Source organism: Emys orbicularis, chromosome 6 (genome assembly GCF_028017835.1).
Source record: "Emys orbicularis isolate rEmyOrb1 chromosome 6, rEmyOrb1.hap1, whole genome shotgun sequence".
Lineage (NCBI taxonomy): Eukaryota > Metazoa > Chordata > Testudines > Emydidae > Emys > Emys orbicularis.
This window is the reverse complement of record NC_088688.1, coordinates 61,045,773-61,065,626: the sequence shown is the minus strand read 5'-3', so window position 1 is coordinate 61,065,626 and position 19,854 is coordinate 61,045,773. Positions and strand designations below refer to the sequence as shown.

The window sequence follows — 19,854 nt, the reverse complement described above, 5'->3', positions numbered from 1 at the left end:
ACATATCTATTCAAGGGACACCATCATAGGACCTAACCACATCAGCCACACCATCAGGGGCTCGTTCACCTGCACATCTACCAATGTGATATATGCCATCATGTGCCAGCAATGCCCCTCTGCCATGTACAATGGCCAAACCAGACAGTCTATGCCAAAGAATAAATTGACACAAATCTGACAGCAGGAATTATAACATTCAAAAACCAGTAGGAGAACACTTCAATCACCTTGGTCACTCAATAACAGACTTAAAAGTGTCAGTTCTTCAACAAAAAAACCTTCAAAAACAGACTCCAACAAGAAACTGCAGAACTGGAATTAATTTGTAAACTGTACACCATCAAATTAGGCCTGAATAGAGACTGGGAGTGGATGGGTCACTACAGAAACTAAATCAGTTTGTTAGTCTCTAAGGTGCCACAAGTACTCCTTGTTTTTACAAAAACTAATTTCCCCTTGCTAAATACTCACACTTTCTTGTCAACTGTTTCAAATGGGCCACCTTGTTTACATTGGTCTCATTAACACTACAGAAGTGATTTCCACTCCTTTTTGTTAACTGTTGAGAATTGCCTACTTCCAATTTAAATTGAATTGGCTCGTTAGCACTGACCCCCCACTTGGTAAGGCAACACCCATCTTTTCATATGCTGTGTATTTATACCTCCCTACTGTATGTTCCACTCCATGCATCTGATGAAGTGAGTTTTAGCCCACGAAAGCTTATGCCCAAATAAATTTGTTAGTCTCTAAAGTGCCACAAGGACTCCTTGTTGTTTTTTCATGTAAAGAAAGACAGCACCTGCCTCAAAGAACTCACAGTCTAAGGTTATGTCTACACTTAAAACACAACAGCAGCACAGCTGCACGTCTGTGCCACTGTAGCACTTCAGCATAGACACATAGACTCCCATTGCTGTAATAAATCCACCTCCCTGAAAGGCAGTAGCTAGGCTTTTGATGGAAGAATTCCCCCATCAACCTAGTGCTGCCTACACCGGGGGTTGGTAGGGTTTAACTGTGTAGCTCAGGGGGGTGGATTTTTCATACCCCTGAGCTACATAGTTATACCAACCTAATTTCCTAATGTAGACCAAGCCTCAATATTTAGGTCAACCTAACTATATTAGTCAGGGGTGTGAAAAATCCACACCTCTGAACGAGATAGCTACATCAACCTAAGCCCTAGTGTAGATGCAGAGTGGTACTCAATTAACTCAAGTTAAATTACACATGTCTAGAGAAACCCAAGAGGATGATAAAAGTGATGGAGGCAGGAGAAGACAAATTAGGTGGTGAAGACTACAAAACCACTGATGTGGGTTGGGCACTTGGCTTGGGGTCTCGGGAGGAAGACATGGATTTTGTGATGTTGTAGATGTAGAGGAAGAAGCAGCAAAGAGTTGCAGCAGCATGGATGTGTGAGGCCAAGGAGGTTTACATTTCTCTATCACCCTTTCAGCCACACATGAACAAACTACACCACCTTGGTTGGGTGGGAGAAGGTGGTGGGCCAATTGTATTCACAAATATGATTCAACACCGCAGCAGACAGCACAGGAGAGGGGAAGAAGGAGCATGAAAAGAGAGAGGGGCCAGATAATCAGATCGCATGTCACAGGGAGCCGGGGGTGTGCATGAGTTTTGATGGGGAGTCACAACATAAACCGACAGTTAGGGCAGCGAAGAACGGCGCTGCTCCCCTATCTGCCTCCTGTTGCTGCAGCTCCCAGGCAGCTTTACAAACGCTGGAGGAACAAGGGGTTTGTTTGGTCAGTCAGCAGTGGCGGCTGGAGCCCCCGGCCTGAGCGCTGGGAGATTCCCGTTTGTCCGCGCAGCCAGGGCAGGCGCGGGGAAGGTGATTCACAGGAGCGCACTGATGGGGAAGGGCTGCTGTGGGGTGTGTGCGGAACGTGCGACCGGATCTGTGACTAACACCCCCGCACGGACACAGCCCCGGGGACAGCGGGGGAGGCCCAGTTGTGCTCCTCTGTCCCCCGTCCTCCCATGTCCGTGCCCCACCCCGGGGGCTCAGGGAAGGGGTGCAGAGCGCCTGCTGGGGGGGGTGGACAGTAACGAGTCACGTGAGAGGCTCAATCCCGGTCGCTGGGAACGTCAATAATGACATCAAACATGACTAAATAAGTCTCCGCTGACGTCAGCACCTCACACCTCCCCCCGCGCGGAGCTTGGCTCGTGTTGGCCCCCCCGGGCCGCTGGCTTGGCCGGCCGGGGCGGCTCCGCTCGTGCAGTGGGCGTGTCCCGCTGGGGCTCCGTGCGGCGCGATAGGCGGAGTGGGCGGGCCCGTTAGGCGTGTCCCCGCCGGAGAGGGCGGGGCATTGTGCTGAGTGGGCGGGGCGTGGTGGCGGCTGCGCGCTGGCGGGGATGGCTGGTACGTCAGCAGCAGGATGGCTGTAGCTGCGGCGGCGGTGGCAGCGGCGGCAGGCAGCGCAGCCCCGGCGGTGGCAGCAGCGGGGTGGGGGGCAGTGTAAGATGGCGGCGCTGCGGGAGGGGGGCAGGTACGGCGTGTCCTGCGGCAGGGTCACCCAGGACAACATCACGGTGCTGCACGTCAAGCTGACCGAGACCGCCTTCCGGGCTCTGGAGAGCTACCAGGGCAATAAGGTGAGGGGCGCTCCTGGGGCTGGCTCCCATCCCTGGCGGGGATGAACCGGGGGAGGGAGGCGGCGAGGGCTCGCCCTGCCCTTCCGTGCCCGGCGCTCGCCCTGTCCGCTCCCCTGGGAGGCGCTGCGAGAGGTGGCAGCTGGTGAGGAGTAAACGTCTCTCTGCGGGGCTGCCAGGCAGCGAAGGGGTCCGGCTGGGCTCCCCTCTCCCCCCGGGGGTTCCGGTCCCTGAAGCCCCCCACCGGTGGGGTCTTGCCCCAGTGAGACCGGCCCCTCTTCCCCCGTCGCCTGCTGCCGAGCCAGTGCCCGTGGCACGGGAACAACACAGCCCTTTCCCCCTTGTTGGTGCCAGCTGGTGTCCCTGGAGTCAGCGGTGACCGGAGCCAGCGGCTCCCAGATGGGGCAGATTTCGCTGAGCTGTCATGTCTGTGTTTGGCTCTGCCAGTCTCCTCCTCCTCCTTCTTCCCCCCCTTCAGACCTGACTCCTAGGGAAAGCGGGGGGTGGCTGACTGTGGGTCTGAAGTGACAATGCCATCCATGACAGTTTTATTACACATCTTTATAATGCTGCTAAGAAAACTTTATTTTATGGCAGCTCTCCCCCACCCTCGTTCCCTGGGCCTCCCTGCAGCAAGGCGGCCCTGAGAGATTGATATGCCCCACGTCTCCAGTGGCAATGGCTGCTGCTGCCTCCAGGGGCTATTGTTCAACACAAGCGAGTTAAAGTTGCAATAGATCTGCTGCTAGTTGGGGTGACCTGCCTTTTGGGGGGTGAGGGTCTTGTCGTTTTTGCCTCTTTGTCCTTAAATCTCTTTCTAGAGGGGGAAATTGATCTTAGGTGTGTCTTGGTATAGTTAAACATTAAAAATTCTGGATGGGAAGTTTTGTAAAGTTTCAGGCAGCATTTTACATCTTGTGTTTAAAAAAAAACAAAACAAACAAAAAAACCCTTCTTTAGAGACTTATGCAGCAGGGCAATGGTGCCCATAATCTTTTTTCCTGACTGTAGTTTTCCAGTTGAAACTTGAGACCTCAAGTTGCATTTAATGGAAGTTAAAAGTGGCTACGTGCTACAGTATGTCCCCGGGAGGAGGAGGAGGAGGAGGATTAAGCTCTAATTAGACTGTCCTTTCATTGGATTTCAAGCTAAATATCTGTCTTTTCCCCTATCCCTTCACTTCATTATGTTTAAAAGATAATTGGGGCTTCTGTGTAATTTATTTTGTAGTGTGTAATGCAGGACTTGGGGAGGAGAAGGTGCTGATTGAACCTTTCTTTTCTGAATATGCTTTCTTAAGTGCCAGCAGGCCTTCATCCAAAAGACCTCTTTCACTCATTGAATCAGCTTCTAGAAACTCTTCTTAAAATATATATATAAAGAGTTAAGTGGTCACACTAAAAGGAGAGATGAAGTTGGGTGATGACTTGGCTGTCAGTAACAGGTTCTTGATTGACACCAGATGCTCTCCCAACCTGGGCTACTCTTTTCCTTTACAGCCTCCTTCACAGTAAAGGCTGACTCAGACCTGGATTTCCCAGAACTGACCCCCAAATTGAGCCTTTCCCTATGACTAATAGCTGCTTCTCCTTCCTCCATAATAAACAGCTTACTCTAAAAGGGTGTTCAAGTGTGCTGTGCTCTGTCTCCTCTGATGTGCTGGCATCTTATGTTTGTTTTAACATGTTTGGCAGCTTGCTTTCATGTTGCGCTCTTACCATTTAGCAATGTCTAGCCAGTTTGGGTTCCAGTGCTACATAATTATACCACAGCTTGTCTTTTTTTTGCCTGTAAAACTGGCTTACTGTTGCCAAATCCAGAGCAAGAATCAAACTCTGAATTGCCACTTGTCCTATATATGATTGGGGAATTGCAGCTATTACTATGGCATGAATAGTTGGGGTTTCTTTTCGTCTGGTGGGCGACTTAATTCCTGCAGCTCTATGTGTAAACCTTGCTTCCTTGGGTTTTATGCATTATTCACAGCCCCAGAATGAGTTCTGTCTGGGCAGGGTTAAAATGGTCACTCATACTCTGTAAACTTTTAAAGGGATGGCTATCCTTGCGAACCAGTGGCTTAAGGACACTTCCAGATGTTAAATGGAGAACTTTAGAAATACTTATAATGCTCCATCTAGTGCCACTTGGTTAAGTAAGTTACAGCATTCTTCCTTATAACTGCTGACTAAATTGTTTGTTACCTATATAAACTGTTTCTGAGCTTGGAAAGTCACAGCAAGTTAAATAAGTATGTGGGAGGGCTGTAAAATCTATTGGCAATGTTATTAAAGGGTTTAAAACAAACTTGCACAATGCACATGTGTACTTAAATGACTAAAGTTTTTGTTGATATTTGAAGTTGCAACCATATTTCAAGTTGTTAAAATCATAAAGACAATTAAAGTAATTATTCAAGGTGTCTTGCTTGTGGTAGTGAAAGAAGGAAACATTCTTACTGGTCCATATATCAGGTGAAATGTGTACTTCTCAGATCAAGTTTGACTATAAGGAAAATATTTCAAATGTGGTTTTTAAGATCTGTAACTTTTAAACAAGTTAATATTTTATATTCAAATTTAATTCTAAAAAGTAATTTTCATGTGTGTAAACTAAATATGTTGTATAATGTTGTAATCTGAAATTGACGCATCTTAGAACAGATAACATTTTGGACACTCTGCTGATGGCAGTAAAACTGCTTTCCTCACTGCAAGTAAATGCTTCTTGAATGAGGTTTAATTGTCTGGGACTTAAAAATAAGGTTATAATTTACCATAATTGTTTTATAAGTGATAATCAGTTTCTCAATTCTTGTGGTCTCTCAAGAAATATACCTAGAAAAATATTTTTATCATTCTTCATTATTCTGCAGTTTAAAGGAAAATTGAAGTATTAACAAAACAATGAAAAATCTGAAGAAAAATTAAATGTCTTCATAAGTACATGTTGCTCTTTTATTATCTTCGTAACTGTGAGTGGGATTCTCTCTATGGAAACTGACTCTCTAGCTACAGTTTAATACAGCAGGAATTGAAAATGAGGGTGGGATCTGTCACCATTTGAACAGATGGCAAGTTAAAGAACTACAAAGCTGTTACATAATACTAATTTTGTTTGAATAAACAAATTTCAAGTTGGTTTAGTCAATTAAATTTGTAGTTTAAAGTTTAAAAAAACTGACCAGTTTAAATGATTAAATCAATTTAAATAATTTTATAACAACTCTGACATTTTTCTACCCAAGCAGTCATCTACATCAGACTGTCAGTGACTGCTTCCTGATCATTGAATTCTATTTGACATGCCTTTCAGTATTTTAGCAATTGATTAGAATATCTTTTTATATCACTACATTTTCTGGGTGGAGAAAAAAGGAGCCACTTTTCATAATCAACATCTAAATGGTCCCAATTATGTCTTGCAATTCACACGTTATTGAGATGGCTGGGGAATGAAGAGTTCTCACTCCTGCAGCTGCTATTTTTTTTTTAGCTGGTAATATCTGTCCGTTAGCCAAAACACTAGCTTAGTTTAGGAATGCACTTTTTGCAATAGGGAACTTTTTTATTGAAAATTTAGAATTTGAATTGCATAGAATTGAGGAATGCTGTAAAATTCTATTCACCTGTACCTGTAATTTCTCTGCTCTCCCTAATATTACCAATTCTTGTTTTGAAGGGTTTCTGTGTAATACACGAGCAACATTTCAGAGGAGGCAGTAGCCAAACTTGCAGAAGTATGAGGAGAGGTCAGGGTCAAGTCCCAGTGAACCCGTCACTGTAGTGTCTAGATACCATGTTAGTACGCTGCAAAGCTGTATTGCGCTTGTGTTTAATACTCAAATAGTTTACATAAAAAAGTGACTGAAAAGCACCCTACCTTGTCATAGCTATTAAACTAAAAGTTTGCCTCCTTGCACATAAACTGAATTCTTAATGCAAGGATTCTTTATATTTTGGTTTAAAAAAAAAAACCAGTCATATCTGCAACAAAACAGTTAACTGAATCTCTTCAGCATGGTTCATGTTGCAGGAAATCCTGATTCTTTACTTGGGATGAAAATGTAGGAGATGGGGCCAGCAGTAATCTATGCCGGAAAGGTCCTAGAGCAGTGTTTCCCAAACTTGGGACACCGCTTGTGTAGGGAAAGCCCCTGGCGGGCCGGGCCGGTTTGTTTACCTGCCGCGTCCGCAGGTCCGGCCGATCGCGGCTCCCATTCGGCGCAGCCGAGGGATGTACTGGCCGCCGCTTCCAGTAGCTCCCATTGGCCTGGAGCAGCGAACCGCGGCCAGTGGGAACCGCGATCGGCTGCGGACACGGCAGGAAAAACAAACCGGCCCAGCCCACCAGGGGCTTTCCCTAAACAAGCGGCGTCCCAAGTTTAGGAAACCCTATCCTAGAGCATATGAAGTGCCCTTTTTAGCATTTTTATAAGGCCAAGTATATACACACTTTCTGGATAAAATCTTGCACTGTTGTACTACCATGTTTGGTAGCAGTGGTGGGAGCACTAGTGTACGCAGGCTCAGGTGACTGCTGGCATTCTTATTGCTGTGTTAGGTAATCCTGCAACGTGATAGTGAAAATGGCTGAGCTCTGTTCACACTAGTATTCCATTCAAAGGTAGAGCTGAATGGAATACTAGTTTGCTTTCCCATGCAAAAATAGAGTGAATGTTGCAGATTATTCTGGGTGCCTTTTAATGGAAAATCCTTCCGTTTTCAAAATCTGAAATGTAGTTATCAAATGACAATGGCAATTGCTACTAGTCTTGACCAATGAGAGAATAGAGAACATGGATTCCAAAAATATACTACCTTAGATTGGTTTTACTCAAAAACTAAGTACATCTCTACCCTGATATAACACGAATTCGGATATAACGTGGTAAAGCAGTGCTCCCGGGGGGGTGGGGCTGCGCACTCCGGTGGATCAAAGCAAGTTCGATATAACGCGGTTTCACCTATAACGCGGTAAGATTTTTTGGCTCCTGAGGACAGCGTTATATCGGGGCAGAGGTGTATTATTTACACTTTAAGCTTATGGAACTCAAGCGGCTAATCCTTTAAAAAAAAAAAAAAAAATCTTCTAGGCAGTGTTTTTGCCCACGTGAGGCTTTTGATTTCACTTGATTGGACAAATCTCTTGAAAATGTACATTAAGGAATAATCCTAGTTGGCAGGAACATGGACCAAAATACCTAATAGGTTGGTTGGATTGATGTGGTCCATGCTTCCTCAACTACCTTCATCTGGCTTTCTGCTCTTTAGTCTTCTCCAGTTTGACTATTTTCTTTTTAAAGACCTGTCAAAGTACAGAAGGTTTCATTATGCATCAAAATCTCTAAGGTGCTTTTGTTCTATCTGTTGAGCCAACTTGGTAGAAAACTGGTGGTACATAATTAACCTTATTCAGGGAGTGGGAGATACCTGCGCATGAGACATGTGAGCAGACAAGATCTCTGCCCAAAGGATCTCTTGATAAACTAAACAGTAAACCTAGAAGAGGACAAGTTTGGTGGTGGTTTTGTTTTCCTCCCAAAACTAGACCTTGACTAATTGAGTGGAGCAGTTCCACTGCAGTTGTTTTGTGACATTCTGCTACACAGGCTTGTATTCATTCTTTACCTCAAATGTGTGTTTAGTTGGAAACTACTTTTTTTCCCCCCTGGGGTAAAATGTGACTGCAGCAATGTTTGAAAGACAAAAGCTGCATTGTATTGCTATTTGATTTAACTTTTACATTAAGGTGGTGATGCTCTGAATAAAGTACCTCATAGCAGTATGGGCATGAACAGTCCTGCCAGAGGGGTTCTCCCTGTGGTCACAAGCACGTCTGAGTTAGACTGCACTTAATACCTCAGTATTTTATTTGTGATCTTTCTGTCTTTCTTGTTGCTATTGGTCACTTACGTTTAGTGCAAAGAATGTATTGCTTCTTTGTTTGACCACACAAACTACTGGATCATTTTACTTGGCAAGGGTGCTGCAAAGCAATAAAGCCTGAACCCTACTTAGGCTTCCACTTAGCAGCTGCAAGTCCGCTAATTTAAGATTTGAACTTTGGGTCCTTCATGATCAGAAAGTCCTGGTGTCATATCAGAATTTGAGATTAACACTGGGTAAATTACTGCAGTGCAGAACTCTTTTGAAGGTTGGGATTGAGGGAAGAAAGCTTGCATTCTGAATGGTTATGTCCTTTTATTTAGATAACATGTTATGGTCTCATTTGCTTATTTTGGGTTGCTCTGCGATTAGAAACTTAAAGTTCTTATGTGGCATTTTCTCAGTTGAAATAGATAACCTAGTGTCTCAGCCAGCATTCCTTTGCTGAATTGAAAACTGGCTTATATTTCAAAATCTGTGAGCTCGTCTAAAAGCATATGGCTATTGCGTTAGCCTACACAGTCACTACATTACTATCTGACTCAATGCTTTGTGAGGAACCTTGATGCATAACTTTTTACTTAGAATATTAAACTAAATTTTACTCCAGAAAATGAAACTATGGATTGTTTCCTCTAAATTTTCTTTGTACTGAGCAGGCTATTAACTCCACTGAGCACTACATTTTTGTCATTGGGCAAGTGTTAGCTTGTATTTGTCACCCCTCTCTCACACAAGTTGTGTGCGTGGAGGGGGGGGGATTGTATGAGGATGAGGGGTATGGTGTGGAGGGGGGAAAGATGTGGGTGGGGAGGTTGCTCCAAGGTGACTCCTCTCCAGTATATCACACTAGTCTCTGTCCCATTTGCAGCCTTAGGAATTCGGCCAGGAGTCAGTTTGGGGGGGGGGGTGTCAGACACACACACCCTCCAGCCAGGTTCTCCACTGCCTCTCAGTGGTAGCAGCAACTGCCACAACCCTGGAAATCAACTGCTGGGTGGGGGCGGGGTGCAGGATTTGGCCCATTCAGACCAGAGCCACTACTGACCTGGATTGGCAGCGGAGAGCCCAGGCAGCCCTCTCCCCTAAACTCCTGTGCGTGGGGCATCCCAGAGCTGCTGCCTTCTCCCAGTTGTGCAAGCATGTCTGTGAGACCTCTGTCCTCCTGAAGTGCTTTCACTCCTCTCCTCTGCAGCGAGGAGGCATGGCCTCATGCACCCTGTGGAGTGGAGGAAGGGAAGAAGCAGGTTCTTAAAGGGCCACACCACATTCCTGCCAGGGCCACCCAGGCATAAGCAGCACTGGAAAAGATTGCCACATGGCCATGCAGTTTGCAGGGAACATTACTACAGACCAACATTAGGAACTTTTACTACGTAGGACGAATTATATGTAAACTGTTCAGAGTACAGTGGATTATTTGAATTGTTGGATACTTGATATGGACCCATAAATATATGCTGACTAGATATATTCATTCAAAAGTGCACCTGAAGAACACATTAAAATGGGCCGTATTTTGAGTTCTGCAGGCTTCTGTGAATGGGAAATTTCAACAGAATGCCACTAATTTGAGGTTGATCTTGACTAGCTACATGAATGTAAAAACTACCTGTGTCTAATCGCTGAGGATTTTATAGCAAGATAGCTAATTTCAGTTAGCTATCCTGTTGTAAAAGGACCTGTTCTTTTGCAGTGAAGCTATGGCCAAAGACAAAACAGTCTAATTTTAACACACACAAGTAGGTTGAGTTAATGACTAGGCTCCCCCAGAGTCTTTAATTTGACCTGTAACTTGTGTGAAAACTACAAATTGCCTTATCTTCACTAGGATTTTAACTGGAATTAAGAATATATCTCTTCTAAGTAAAGACAAAGTCGCAGACATCTTTGCATCAATTACATTCTGGTCATAGTTTTTGAGGGTTGTTTAAACAAGGTGGCTTGGAGTATCTCAAGTGTTCACAAGACACCTAGCCCCATATCGCTTGACAACAAACTTCGCAAGTTCCTTTGATACTATTTCACTCAGTGTGGAGGCAAGATCCTTGACCTTGGAAGCTTCACATAGTTCTGAATGAAGTCTTAAAATTAACTTTTATGTCAGCAAAACATTGCTTGGTGCATATGTTTAGCTACAAGGATGGAAATACGGCTAAGCAAAACTGGAACATGGTATAAGCAGTATTTCTATTAGCGTCATTCAAATTTTCTCTTGGTTTCATTCATATTTTTTTTTCTTGTTGCTTGTTTCAGAGTGGTCAAAACGAAGTTAGATGAACCAACTAAATTGTCTTCTGTATTAGGAAACTGGTAAATTTTAATTGTTTACCCTTGGTAGCTCTTTCTTGGCTTCCACAGTGAAACGTCAGGCCTATCAGACTAAGGGTATGTCTTCATTGCACAGTTAATCCAGACTCTTACCTGGGTTTTAGCCCAATCCCCTATACAATCCACACACAAAAACCTCTAACAGGTTTGGAGGTGCGTTAAGCTCAGGCTAGTTTATGTGGCTGGGGTATAAATAGAACATGAGCTCCAGTCTAACTCAGACTGGAATTTGCCGACTTTGAAGTGAGGATGCAGACAATATCACTGCTGATATTCCTCCAATGCCCTTCCCATAATTCCTCCCAAAAGTCAGACAAGTTTTCCCACAATTAACTTGGAGAAGGAGCCCTATAGTGTCATCACAAAGAACCACGAGATATGCCCCCAGAGTCACAGGTGAGTGCAGAAAATAGTAAGGCCATGGTAAAACATATAGGGCTTAGCCTCGCCAAAGCAACCCCATAGCAAACCTAGATGATCAGATACCAGTGCCAATCACTAGGGTTAACAGTGTTGTGAAGACATACCCTTAATTTGATTACTTTAAAAAGAAATACTGTGTCTGAGAAGTTAGCTTAAACTGCAAATGGTGGACTGTTTCATTTTGTTGGGTAATAGGGAACACACTGTACTATTAGGAGCAGCATAAAAGTTCCATCAACATGAAGGGGTTTTTTTTTGACAATGCTTTGGCTGTAGCAGTGTTGCTAGCATTCACAAAATCAGAGTGATATGATTTAGTCCTGCTGCAGGAACTCTCACGATAATATGAAGAGCTCCTGCTTTCCCACAATCTTTAGCCCTGTGCTTGTGGAAGCTCTCATCTTCCCTCCGTGCAGCCACTACTATCCAGTCTTTTCCTCTGCTCCTATCCTATCACCCCAAACCCCACTCTGCCACTATTCCTCTGTTTCTATTCTGCCCTTCCCTCCCATCAACTCCTGTCACCCCTCATTCTCTGCACTTCTCAGCCTCTTTCCTCTCTCCTCTCCCCCCGCCCCCCCCCCCAACTTGAGTCAGGAAGCATGGAGGGGAAAGTTGTCTCTAAGTTCTTATGGCTAGCAGCCACTGAGGCAACAGAGAGCAATTTCAGGAGAAGTTGTGCTCAGTCCCTTGCAGTCTGGTTTGGGGCACGTCTCAGTTGTTTTGTAGTGATGACAGATGAGTGGTCTGCCAATATATTGGAGCTGTGTAGGGATGCGGTATGATCCTTGTGGATGGAATCTTCAGAAAATTTAGTTACCAGCCTCTAACAAACTTCTACTGAGATATGTGAACTGCAGTTTTCAGAGACTTGTAACTTGGCCAAATTTGGACAGATTGTCAGTGATAGCAAAAGGTACATACCTGACACCAAGGAGACCTCTCCTACCAAATCTCAAATTCCTGCTACAAGACATGGGGCCCTAGAGGTTTCCAGTGAAATGGTTAAAAGGGTTTTTTTAACATGGGTAAAGAATCTTTTGTTACCCTAACCCTGTACTTGGAAACATCTGAAATATTTTGCCTGAAATTTCCCAAATTCTGTCTGAAACATACCTGGCATGGAATATTTCAGCCGAATGGCTAAAGTTTGGCAAATTTATAAGCAACTAGAAACAAGGCCTTATAGAAAGTATTGAATAGCCATAACTACAGGCAATGCTACCAGCTCTACCTATAAATATTTACTGACTGTATTATATTATGTATTGTTTGGAAGAAATAAATGTAATTATCATACAATCTGATAACTTTAGATGGAAAATGTATGCAATTTTCAATCTGATAATATCTCCTTGGAGGGGGAAGGGAGTTGAATCAGACCAGGAAATATGATTTTTATTTTAAAAAAACCTCATGATTTGCAGGGATCTGGTTCAAGCTTTTTGATTTTTTTGGTATTGGCATTATTATGTAGAATGTTGAGCATTAGTTGGTATGCCTTACTGCATTTTTTTAGCACAAAAGCTACACTTTAACATTGTTGTCTAATTTAAAATTAAAACTTTAACTTTAAAAATTACATGGGACTTCTCAACACAGATTTGAGTATATTTTTTGCCACTTAGTGTGTGCAAGACTGGCTACCTTTGTAGTACTTTTACAGTGAAGAGTTTATGTACTCTAGTTTACTGTATTTTGATCAATCCCAGAGTTTCCATTCATGTAGTGTTAGGATGCCTAGCGTTTTTTAGGTTCTCTATTATAGCTTTTTCTGATTAAAATGAACCATGCTGTGTAGGCAGTTAAAACAGGGTGCCATTGAGCATCTTTTAAAAATATTTAAAACGTTCTGAATCAGAGTTAATGATTACATGTATTACCATAACACACGCCTCTTTATTCTTTAACAGGCATCCAGAGCTATTATAAGACAAAATTATATTGCCTTAGTTGTCTTTCTGTGAAATTTTGCTGCTGCCCAACTATATTCAAGCACCTCCTCTCAATTTTTTAAGTTTGTTATATTCTGATCTAAGGAAACCAAGAAACTATAGACTTTTTATGATGCAATATGTAAATGTAAACTTATGGAACACTTGAATGGGCCTTAACACAGTTTATAAAATGAGTTATTTTTGGCTGTTACGTTTACCTTTCACTTAATTATTGGAACTAAAAAGTCATGGAGAGAAACTTCAAACAAGAACTTTAGTTTTACAAATTAACAGACACTTCACTGCCCCACTCCTGGTCTCACAAAATGCTATCTAAGTTGTCTCTAACTACTCTTTCAGAACAAATCCTGAAACAGACTTTCTGTGTTCAGTACTTTTTTTGGAATTCTTTGTTTATGGTTTCAAGTAATGTGTTCCTAACACATTGTTGTAAACTTCAGTAAGTGTCAATTAAAAGAATGATGAAAGACTCTCCTTCCTTTTATGTTGGGTAACCTGCTTCTCTTTGGTTTTTGACATGCAAGAACAGCATGTTTCTACAGTCATATAGTCCCAGTCAGTTTAGTCCCCTCAGTACTCAATTGTTGAGCATGATTTGCAGTTAGCTTCTTACTGTATATTAGCTAAATATCTAGCAGGGAGTGACAAGCATTTTAAAAAAAACCTCTCATTTTTCTTATTCTGGGTGAGGTTGCTATGTTGCTGAGTTGCAGTTAACCCTTTTAGATCATTTAATAATATACGTAGGGCCCTACCAAATTCACAGCCATGAAAAATGCATCACGGACCATAAAATCTGGTCTCCCCCTGTGAAATCTGGTCTTTTGTGCGCTTTTACCCTATACTATGCAGATTTATGGGGGAGACCAGCATTTCTCAAACTGGGGGTCTTGCCCCAAAAGGGAGTTACAGGGGGGGTCGCGGTATTGCCACCCTTACTTCTGCGCTGCCTTCAGAGCTGGGCGGCCAGAGAGTGGCAGTTGCTTACTGAAGGCCCAGCTCTGCAGGCAGCAGCACAGAAGTAAGGGTGGCAATACCATATCATGCCATCCTTACTTCTGCGCTGCTGCTGGCGGCGGCTCTGCCTTCAGAGCTGGGCTCCCAGCCAGCTGCTGCTGCTCTCTAGTTGCCCAGCTCTGAAGGCAGTGCTGTCGCCAGCAGCAGCACAGAAGTAAGGCTAGCAATACCACAACCCCCTCTACAATAACCTTGCGACCTCCCCCACACACACTCCTTTTTGGACTCCTACAATTACAACGCTGTGACATTTCAGATTTAAATAGCTGAAATCATGAAATTTACTATTTTTAAATTCCTATGACCCTGAAATTGACCAAAATGGACCATGAATTTGGTAGGGTCCTAAATATATGTAATCTTAGGAGATCCTCAGTTACAGTTGTACTCTGACTAAAATTAATATAATTTGAAGGATAATTCAATGCAACTATAACTTGGTTTTAAACCATGTAATCTTTGGTATCTGTGCAGTTCAGTGACCAACTCAACATATGGAAGAATGTTAGGTTACATCTGACAAAGCAAATAGCTCTTAAGGGAAAAAAGTTGGATCCAGGCTGAAAATCTTGAAAAATTATTTAATGCATATTAAACCTTTTGTTTGGTTTCTAAATAGTATTATGGCATATATAGCTATTTACAGATTATGGAAACAGTTTTACATCTTCATCAAACTTGTATAAATTTAGAAATACACTAGGTTTGGAGAGCTAAACAAACTTGGTACAATATACAAGTATTTCTTTTACCTAAAGGTTCAGGTTTTCATTTTATTGATAACACTTCTATTTTCATTTAGGGATTGAAGTTCACGGTCAAATGTATTTACATTTCTTCAGATTATAAAACATTTATAAAAATGTAGCTTTTAGCGTATCTTTGTCTCTTGTTACTAAAAGGAATACAGCTTTGTAAATGTCTGTTTATATTATTTTGTAATGGCAAACCCCGTTCTGGGTTGGAATTGTGAAGTTTATTATAAGATTAATGAGTTTTTCACTTCTTTTTTAATTTTTTTATAGAATCGTATTCCTTCTCGACCCTCAATCCAATTTCAAGGACTCCAAGGGGTAAGTTGTTGTTTTATTTTAATTTTAACTTGGCAGATAATGCAGTAAATAAAGCTTAGTTCTTACTTGCACGTCTGCCTTTTTTCTTCTAGAAGTGTTCATAATTAACAACTAATGCAATAAGTAACAACTAATGTATATCTCACAAATAGTTCAGAAAAGATTCAGTTACCTCCTCAGTAAACTCCTTTTCCTTTAAATAGATTTAGATATTAAGCATGTGTTTTCCCTTAAACCCTAAGCACGAAGGAGAGGAGTTAACTTGTATTGTAAATCAGCAGTTTAAACAGAATAATAGTGGAATCAGAAGAAATCACAAATGTAGTCTGCTTGAAAACAGTGTAGGCAGGCGAGTTCTTAAACTATTGTGTCTGAGCTATCAGTGATCTGAGCTCTTCTTGGAACTCTGTAAAATGAAATGTTTTTGGAGCCAGCTGGTGAAGGGTTGAGCTGAGGATGGGAGTGGAAATGGGGTCTATGAAAGGATCCTTCTCTTATGAAGTGGTCCATTTAAATGAAACCGAGTGAGACTTAATGCAGGAGACAAACTTGAGTACAGGTTATGATTTCCAGAAATACTATCATGCAGTGAAAGCATTTTAGATGATTTTCTTAAGGTGGACAGTAACCAGCCTCTATGGAAATAGATTCTGTCTGTTTATAAAACAGACACACAATGGAAAAACATTTCATAAATTTGTAGTTCTACAACAGGCTCAGAGGTGTGGTTTTTTTTTTTTTTTTTGGACTTCATGCCAATATAGTTAACGACTTATTAGTGTTTAAATTCTAAACTTAATTGCCTATTCTCTCCCTCAGCCCCCCCTTCCATTGTCTGTTTTCATTTGTGCAGAAGCTAATGTGACAGATGTTTACTTGTTCCTATGCCCTACTGAGATTGTTCTTAAATAATTGCTGCAAAGAAGCAGTGGGAAGGTTTGAGGTTACTAAATTGGTGATACATTTAACGCTAAAGCTTAAAATCTGTATGGAGTGTTGTGGCCATGTTGGTCCCAGGATATTAGAGAGAGAGAGTGAGAGTATCTTTTATTGGACCAACTTCTGTTGGTGGAAGACACATGAGCTTACACCAAGCTCTTCTTAAAATCTGGGTTTTTATCACAGTATGTCAGATACTGAATTTTTTATATAGGTGAAGTTCTTAACATGTGTAATTTGTGACTGATTCTAAGACAATTTTCCTACTTTACTGCCTAAACAGTTTTAATGCCAGAAGACATTAATGTATATTTTAGTTTTATTCATCAAGGACAGTGTTTTGGAGGCCTCTTCCCTTTCCCCTGCAGTACACTGGAGGAAAAATGTGTGTTCTGTGTACTGAATGCTACTAAAATTCCAGAGTCATGTTAAATACATGTAGTACTTATTAGTATGACACCATTAATGCATGCTCTTCCACACGCAACAGAACAGTAAAATACACTTAGAGGAAAGGTAAAATGTTTACATAACTGTTCTAGTCCTTCAAGGTATCCTTTTTTTTAAATGAATGTAATTTGTGCTAGTATTTTCTATTCACGAGGATACACTACCTTGTGAGGCATTACTAATAAAGCATCAATTTTGTTTTAAGGATAGTCTGGTAGTTATTTCAAAATGTATCCTTTCAGCAAGTGTTTTGAAAGCTTCCCAATCCTCTACACCTCTTTTTGTTTTTTTAGAAGGGATTTAGCAGTGTTGTTCAGTATCTTGCAGCATTTGTTTTTGTCAAATTTCATTTTAAGTCATCAAAAGCACTGATTGATTTGCAGTTGCTAGACTTCTAAAGTTGAACTGACACTTATTTAATATTTTTTTATATTTACTTATTCAAAGATTGCTAATCTGTAATGCAGATGTAAACATTCTTAACAAATATTAACACGTAGTTCAAAAATGGACTCATCTGTCACTTAATTGTTCTGTGACTGAATTCCATACTTGGGATTTTCTTTCCATTGACGTGGTTGATGCCAGAGCTAACATCTAAAACAGAATAAAGAATGCAGCTGCTAAAATACCTCAGCTGTTTGTTTTGGGAGAAATATGCACAAGACCCTGGGCTTGCTTCTCAAGAAAAAAGCACTTCAGGTGATCATTATAAATGTATTTGTAATAAGTTCTTAATGTGTATTTTGTTATTGACTTAGGGTCTGGAAGTTTCCTATGTTTGCTTTAGCAAGTATTAAAAAGATGTTGCATGGAGATACTCTTATGAAAGGGGGATGGTATTTTAGTTTAGTATTACCGTTCATACAATAACACAATAGAAATTGTAAAAATGGTCTTAGTTGTAGGTATCTACCCCTTTCCCCCCAAAACTAAATGCTTTAGACCAGATGGTGGCAAAACCGCAGCTTGTGAACCACGTGCTTCTCTTCTACAGTTAAAGTGCAGCTCGCAGAGCCCCTCATTCCCCACATCTATTCTCTGCCTACCAGACTGTTGGGGGTGGGGGGGAGCTCAGGGTTTTAGCCCCGCAGGGATGGGGGTGCTGGGGCTCAGGGCTTTAGCGCCTCCCGAGCCCTGATGCGCGCCCCTCCACCCTCCCCGCCCTCCTGTAGGACAGAAGCCTAAAGCCCCTAGCCCTACCAGCCCATCAGGTAGGCGGAGAATGGGGTAGGTGTGGGGGGCTCCAAGAAATACTTCAAGAGAAGTTAAGCCCTGGTGAACCCGATACTGTGAAAATGAGATATAATGTGCATGTGCAAGCTTTTCTTTCTATCAGGAAACTGCATCATTCTGTGTTCAGATGTTGTGCTGTGTGGTCCTCGTGTGCTTGCGATCTCCTTTAATTCCACAGAATACAGACTGCATTTACTGTTCATAAGTCACAGTTGAATAGTTTTAGATTGAAGTGTTAACTCTACGTTAATTTCATGGATTGCAATGACCTCTGCAAATTGTAAGAAGTGCAAGTATGAAGAAGAAAACTGAAGTTTTAAACTAGAATGGGAGAAAGATTTTTGCATTCACTGTTAAAGATGGCAAACCCTTGTCTTATCTGCAATGCATCATTCACTCACTACAAAGCAAGCAATTTGAAATGTTACTATGAAATGTATCTCAGCAACTTTTTTCATCTAAATACCCTCCCGAATCAGAATTAAGGAAAAACAAGCTAGCTGCATAAAAATTACACCTAAACAGTCAACAGACACTGTTTTTGGCATTCAGTAAGGAAGCTGACACAACGACCTGAGCTAGTTTTGTTACGTCGTTGGATATCACTCGTGCAAAATGTCCATATTGTGATGAAGAATTTGTTAAGAAAAATATTGCAGAAGGGGTTGCAATTTTACATCCAAGGAACACAAAACTTCAATGACTAATAAAGCAAATTCCAATTTCATGCCACACTGTAAAGAGGCATATCTCCCAGATCAGTGCTGATGTTGCAAGCAAGATGCAAAACAATCTAAAGAATTCTCTATCATTCAGCCTAACTGTCGAAGAATCCACAGATATACAAGCTAAACTGCAACTAGCGATATTTGTTCACTGTTTCCACAGATGTAATTGTGAAAGGAAAAATGTTGGACTTAGTGGCGCTAAAAGAAACAGCTTATGGTGTTGACATAAAGAACGCTCTTGACAAAGCAGTGACAAATGTCGATGTACCGCAGGATAAACCTGTCAGTTTTGCAATGGATGGAGCACCTGCAATGGCGGGGGGAAAAGTAGGCCTTATCGGATTCTTGAAAAGTGATCCCAAATTTCCGGAGTTTATCCCTGTTAATTGCATCATCCAGTGTGAATATCTCACAGACAGATACTTGAAGTATGAAAATGTTATGAAAACGGTCCTAACAATTGTCAATTTCATCTGCTCAAATGGGAAAAACATTTAATCAAAGAGCTGGATCTTGAAGACAAACCTAACCATGTCTCTTTCTACTGTACTGTGAGGTGGTTATCAATCAGCAATGTGTTAAATAGGTTTGTGGAACTGTTGGAGGCTATCGGTGCTTTCCTTGAAGAAAAGGAAAAGGGGAAGTCCTATCCACAACTGGGGATGAGCAATGGATGCAGGATCAAATTTAAGGGAGAAAGCCATTGTAACTGATGATTTTCCTCAGATTACTTCCAGTTTAATTATAAACTGACTTGTTCACATTCTGGCCAGTGAAGGGAACCTTTCAGCTTGCTAGAAAGCTTATACATTTCTTTGATTATAAAGTTCATACAGTCACCTAGATGCCATGGCAATGAGTGCCTTCTAAGTACTTGTAATAGTAATAAGTGGGATATTATAAGGACGGTCATTTAGAAAACGGTTTACTTTTGAGGTAACATAGCATGACTGCCATGCTAATATCTTGCCATAATAGGCTGCACAATAACTAGCTAATTTTACATAAATGTAAAATACAGCATACTTTATAGACACATCACACAAATTTAGGAGCAGTCTGGAATATGATAAACATTACATAACCTTTGTCTAGCAGACAGAGGTTTAATCAGATCTAATGGCTGGAAGATGAAGCTAGACAAATTTGGACTAGAAATACTGTATACATTTTTAACAGTGAGGGTAAT

The 19,854-nt window shown here is 41.7% G+C and overlaps 1 protein-coding gene across 1 annotated transcript in view; it reads left to right on the top strand.

Annotated features, from left to right (window-relative positions):
- The first annotated feature begins 2,496 nt into the window (after positions 1-2,496).
- ELL2 (elongation factor for RNA polymerase II 2) overlaps positions 2,497-19,854 on the top strand; it is a 58,338-nt gene continuing 40,980 nt past the window's right edge. The window contains exons 1-2 of the mRNA XM_065406035.1: positions 2,497-2,628; positions 15,265-15,312. Coding sequence (XP_065262107.1) covers positions 2,497-2,628; positions 15,265-15,312 — 180 coding nt within the window. The remainder of the gene's footprint in view (positions 2,629-15,264; positions 15,313-19,854) is intronic.